Here is a 6,027-nt window from a genome sequence, read left to right as displayed (position 1 = left end):
ACACACACACACACACACACACACACACACACACACACACACACACACACACACACACCATTACTCTTCTATTGTTGTGGCAGGGCCCCTAATGGAGCTTCCCATTTGAGTCCAGATAGGCACACACAGGCGTCTGTTTCATAAGTACACACGCTCACACAAACACAGGCAGATTGACAGCTAGGCCGCGGCTGCCACGGTTGATTGATGGCAGTGTTCCACAGAGAATGCACGAGGCAGGGCGGCAGAGATTTCAGGATTGGGGAGCAGCACAGTTTAGGTACAGAAACACTCCATTGAGCTGCGGTGGGGAACAGAACGTACAGGGATGTTACACAGCTGTCAGTCAAGCAGGCAGACAGAAAGATGGAGGAAGACAAAAAGATGGCGGGAAGCTTACAGCGTCTTTAAGGAAACTTAAAATCCACAGGGTGGGTAGTTTTCTATTCACAGTAAATAATATGAACACCCGCTCGTTCTTAACACCTTCGCACTTTCCACTCTCGCACTTTCCCATCACTCTCAAAGGGAACAAATGTGGGAAAAAAAAAAACTTAAAAAGATATAAATTGGTCAAAATGCTGCACAGAAAAGAAACTTCCATACAAACACCCTAAAGCATGCCTTGCAGAAACCCAATCCCTTCAGCTTTAGTTCTTGTTGCCTCTAATTATACACAAAAACAACTCACTGTACACTTTATATACAGTTTTAAGAAAACTTGTATTGACCCAATGTACAACTATATGCCATGTTGTAATGAGCTGTAATAGTCAGAGTCGTACAATTACAGTGTTTTTGTCTTGCCTTTTTTTTCCCCTTTGTCCAGATCAACTCCACTGAGAGTTGACAAATCTGTAAACCTGCAGTAGCAACGACCACCTGTATATACTGTATTATAGCCCAAGGCAAATCAGGAGAAGAAAACAAGCACATGTACTTTTCGCCTTGGCTGAAAATCAAAAAGATCAATAATTTTAACATCAAGCTAGACTTTAAACCCCTACTTCACAGTGTTTCATTTTTATTATTAGTTCCAAGCAGAAACCAATAGCTAATGTTTTGTCGCCTGAAAGGGCTTCATTAAAGGACTTCATGGTCAGTTTTTCTGTTTTTTTTTTAAGGAGTTTGCTGAAAATACATTTAGTAACTCAAACCTGTGAGTGTTTTAGCTCTAAAAGCTTGGTGATTTGTCTGGTTCAGCTGGTTGTGTATCTGGTTGTCTTATTTGAAACAAATCTCATGCAAAGTTTTATATATATTTTTTTAAATCTGCACAGAAAATTGGTCTTGTTCCTGCTTTAACTTTCAGGTTCCAGTCAGAAGTTGAGATATATGAAGTCTGTATGGAATATTCCAGTAGAAGTATTATTGTATTCAAGGTGGAAGCACTGCTCCAGCTAGCTGCTGTTGGTAATACTTACAAGCATAGAATTCTATTGTCTAAAAAGTAAATTTAAAAAATAATAAAAAAAGTTACTATCAACCTCTTTTTAATTTTTTAGACTGAAGCAGTTTTAATATAGCAGCGGTCTACTGCTCTAGAACCAACTCTAATTCTCCTCAGTCCATTCAAAGAGTTATTAACAGCAAATAAGACATCATTACTTTTCCACAAAACCAGCCACAAACAGTCTAAATTAAACCTTTAAATCAGTAGAACGCATGGTATATAAGTGCACTGTTCAAATTCAACTAGTTACAACAGAAAAGAAATAAACCAAAGATTATCTAAGTTTGACATGCCAGTTGTTAGTCTTTCTTCTTCTTCTATTATCCAGCCATTTTTCACAGTTCTCCCTTAAACAGAGTCTGTGTGAAAAATTAAATCATTTTATGATGAAAAATGACAATAAAGACTGTGGCATATGCATTTAAGTAGCCTTTCTGCCTCTTAGGATGTCATTAAGTCATGAATCATGCAGGACACTGCAAAAAAAAAAACATTTTCCCACCGAGTTAGAACCTTTACATTGCTCAGGTTTCTTAGAAACTGGTAATCTGTTGCAGGGGAGGGCAATTATTATTCTTATTTAGGACTTGTGGTTTATTTATTACAGCTGGAAAGTAAGTGTCACCCATTTTAGCGCACACGTCGACTATTTTATGCTTTATTATTGTTCACAGACAGTAAAGAAATGTCATGCATATAAAAGTAATGAAAAACCTCCCAAAGATCTGACATGTGACAGCGGTGATAAGAGATGAAACAGTAACATTTGAAAGTCTTCAGAAACATGAGAGACTCGCTGTCACGGCGTCTTAGAGCTGTTTAACCGATGCCTGCAAATGTGTTTGTGTCTGGACGATATTATTTTTGCTTGTAGAATCACTGTTTGCATAATCAAAGACTTAGCGTTCCTTAAAAGGATGCGTGTCACCTGTTAACTTTCATGTCTGAGCTTTAAACTGAGAAAAGCATAATGATGATAGAGTTTATTGCAAGTTCTCCCCTGATTTGTTAGCATTTGTATGTTGGAGATAATGCTCTGCTGCTACCACACAAAACCTAAGGTGAAAATGTGCAAAAATGACTTACATTGCTTTTTATTCTTGCTGGGACCAAAGGCCATCTTGAATCGAGTTGACTCCAAAGGTTAAATATGTAGATCCAGTGAATAATTTCTGAAAGTTATATTAAAACAAATTATTTTACCAACATACAGGATGACTTCAACAGTTAAGGCCAAAGTTTAAACAAATATCTCACATATTTTTTGTAGTAATTGGGATATGTGTTGGGCAAGACCTTCAGCTACTAATGTTTTAGGTTAATTTTTGTTAAATTCACTGAGTTGCCAACATTTCTGTGTTTACTAAGTTTGATTAGTTCTTGAATTGTGGTGAATGTAAAGAATACAGAGATTTTTTTCTGAGTTTCATTAAAATCCACCCAATGGTTCATGCGATATTTTGCTAACATGGAAGACACATGAACTGACTTGGCACAGGTATTGCATTTTGCCTGTTGGCGAGGGTTGATAAAGAAAATTTCCTGACTGCAGTTCTTAATTGTGTTGATTTAAATGTCTTAATGCAATCTTGAAATCATGGGCACATAAMAAAAAAAAAAAAAAAAAACAATTCTGGCTGCTTCTTCAGGCTATCATTGTTTTCGTAATATTAATCTGTCTTCTTTCTCTTCAGATTACCGCCCACCTCCCATGCTCCCACCAAACCGAGGAGGGTCAGGAGGCGGTTCACTGGGAGGAGGAGGTTCCTCCTCTTCTTCAACCAGCCGCGCCACCACAACCCGTTCTCCTCCCTACTATACCACCCCGAGGCCCCTCCTCACCACCTCCCCTGGCCAGCGCTACAGGACGACCACCACAATTCGCCAGCCCATCCTGGTTCCTGCCGGAGGCTCATCTTCTGACACTAATCAGATTCCCGACACCAATCAGAAAGGGGGACGACTCCCACCTGTTCAAGTTCCCCCAGCGGCTCCGCAGCCTCCTGTCCTGCCCCCTGTAGACTTCTGCAGCCCGAGAGTGACAGCTGACATATCGTGGCCACGGACACAGCAAGGCCAGACAGCAAAGCAGCCTTGTCCTGTTGGCACACTGGGTATGGAAGCTGCATTGTTACATGGAATACACAGGGTGTAAAGAACACAATCAGTGTAACATGCCTAGTGTAAAAAAAACACAAACAAACAAAAAAAACTTTATAAGAAATGAGAGTTTTGTGTTAAAATGCAGTGATTGCTGATTGCTGAATATATATTTATTAAAGAAGCAGAAACTGATTTGTTAAAGTTAAAATGAGTGAAGCAACTCTCACAATTAAAACTGAAATAATCATAACAAGGACGTGATTTTTGAACAAAGTAAAGTAAGAAAAGTTAAAAGCTTAAATTAACTAAACAGTAGGAAAAAGCTAAAGGCAGCAAAACCAGCCAAAAGCCGTAAGATTAGCTAAACTCTTGCTTAAAGCTAAAATTAGCTCATCTGTAGATGAATTCTAAAATCATAAAAGCCATAGCTAAAATTACCCAAACCATAGCTAGAATCTAAAATTAGCCAAAATCTAAATTGGCAAATTTGTAGCCAAAAAAATGAAGCGAAAAGATAAAATAAAATCATCAAAACTACACTAAAGCTAAAGGTGAAGCAATCTGTACTTCTGACAAGAAAAATGTAAATGCTACTTCAGCATTCTCATAAATAAATAAATAAATAAATAAATTGCCCTGTATATTCTGCTGTTATTGTGTGTTGGTACTTAAACTCTTCTTAACTCCATTGTTCTCTTTGCCACACTGCAGTAAACATTTCTAATCATGTTGAGGATGATTCACTTGCAAAGATAAAAACACTGTCTTATGGAACAAACATCACAGTAATTAAATACACATGCAAATGTAGCAGAAATTATGGCTGTAGTTAAATTATATAAAAAAAGAAGAAAAACTATACATAAATGCCCACAAATATGCAAACTAAACAATAGTCTTTTTTAATTAGCTACAGAGAAGTAACAACATTGTGGAAAATCTCAAAACAGATGTTCAGTTTACATTTTTTTTTTCAATTTCTTCCCTCCTCACACAAGCAAACACTGCAAGCTCCAAATGCCAAGCAGCACAAGAGTCCTCCTGTCTCCTGGTGAATGTCAGGCTCGTCTCACCCTGTTTGCTCGGCTTGTCTTGCAGGCGTGGCTACATTTGTATGCGTGGCCCATGTGAGCTACTGGGATCCCCAAGGCCCTGACCTCAGCAACTGCACGTCACCCTGGGTCAACCACATCATGCAGAAAGTAAGTCTGAATGCTGCTCGTGGCTATTGTAGCTCCCGGTGAGCCCTGGTTTAGAGGTCTGTGTGTGTGTGTGTGCGTTTCCCTCAAACAGTTTGTTTCACCCATGAAAAAGTGCTAGCCGTGAGGAAGATTAAGGCGTCGTATCCATCTTCAATTTTTAACCCGAAGCCATGTTTTAGTTCTGAGATTCATATCTTTAAAGAAGTGGAAATGTCTGATAAGGTCATGTATTCACAGTGGGCTATTATGAGTAAAGGTCAACCAAACGATGAAATGCTAATGTTCATCATTGGTTCAAGGAAAGAAACTGTCTGGTTCTTTAAGATACTTTTGGTATAAAAAGCACAGTGGCCCTGAGGTACAACAACTAAACAGAAATCTTATTTTTGTCTGTCAAAACTTACTTTTTTTTCTTCAATGAGGTATGTTTATTGGACTTTAAACATTTTTTTTTGTTATAGAACTCACAAAGCTTACATCAGAAAATCACAGAATCTGTTCATTTTTTGTGTCACACAAGCTTCCTTTATTAGTTAATTGTAAAAATGGGAACCTTTTTTTCCTAAATTCATCAAAATTGTTATATCAAGTTGAACAATGCTGTACAAACCTTTAGGGGGACAGTTCAGACCCCCTAACCAGACATGAATAGGTTTAATACCAAAAGCTAATTGTGACTCAGGTTGCTACTGAGGTACTCCACCAAGGAGTGCTGTGGAGATTATACATTTTGACTATGTTGAGGAGGTATAAGTACTAAGATTGTTTGGCACATTGTTGGGTTCCAAGCTGCCCGCCCCTCCACCTATTGCTCTCCCGGCTCCCGTGTGTGAAGCGCCCTCTCATTACCTGGCAGCTTGTCTCTTAATCCCTTGTCTAACAACAGATTTCAATGCTCCTTAAATGAGACTGCTGGTGGCTGCCTACTGACTATGTGTCTGATGCTGCCTCCATCTTTAAATGTGACGGCCTGTCTTTATGTTTAAGGGCTGAATGAGGTTTTTAACAATGATCCATGTGTGGTTTGGTGTGTGGTGCAGTTTGCAGTATGTTCTTTAATAAATCTTTATTTTAGGTGTGAACTTCATGTAGAAATTTCATTTGTTCTCGATGAGATAAAAACTGATAAGGCTTCCATTTTAATCAGCATAAAAGTTCAGATGTAGGACTTTAAATATTTCCCTTTACTTATTACTTGTTCAAATGTTTTTTATAAATTATTCACAATTTACAGAACAATGCATTTTATGCTCACACTATATATATATA

General features: G+C 38.2%; 1 protein-coding gene across 7 annotated transcripts in view; it reads left to right on the top strand.

The window, feature by feature from the left end:
• Window positions 1–6,027, top strand: part of adgrl3.1 (adhesion G protein-coupled receptor L3.1) — a 131,931-nt gene that overhangs the window by 76,377 nt on the left and 49,527 nt on the right. For all 7 annotated transcript variants that reach the window (XM_014004870.1, XM_014004869.1, XM_014004867.1 and 4 more), the window contains exons 7-8: window positions 3,148–3,567; window positions 4,655–4,758. In XM_014004870.1, coding sequence (XP_013860324.1) covers window positions 3,148–3,567; window positions 4,655–4,758 — 524 coding nt within the window. The remainder of the gene's footprint in view (window positions 1–3,147; window positions 3,568–4,654; window positions 4,759–6,027) is intronic.

Source organism: Austrofundulus limnaeus, unplaced genomic scaffold (assembly GCF_001266775.1).
Source record: "Austrofundulus limnaeus strain Quisiro unplaced genomic scaffold, Austrofundulus_limnaeus-1.0 Scaffold27, whole genome shotgun sequence".
In the NCBI taxonomy this organism is placed as follows: Eukaryota; Metazoa; Chordata; class Actinopteri; order Cyprinodontiformes; family Rivulidae; genus Austrofundulus; species Austrofundulus limnaeus.
This window is presented reverse-complemented; position numbering and strand designations above follow the sequence as displayed.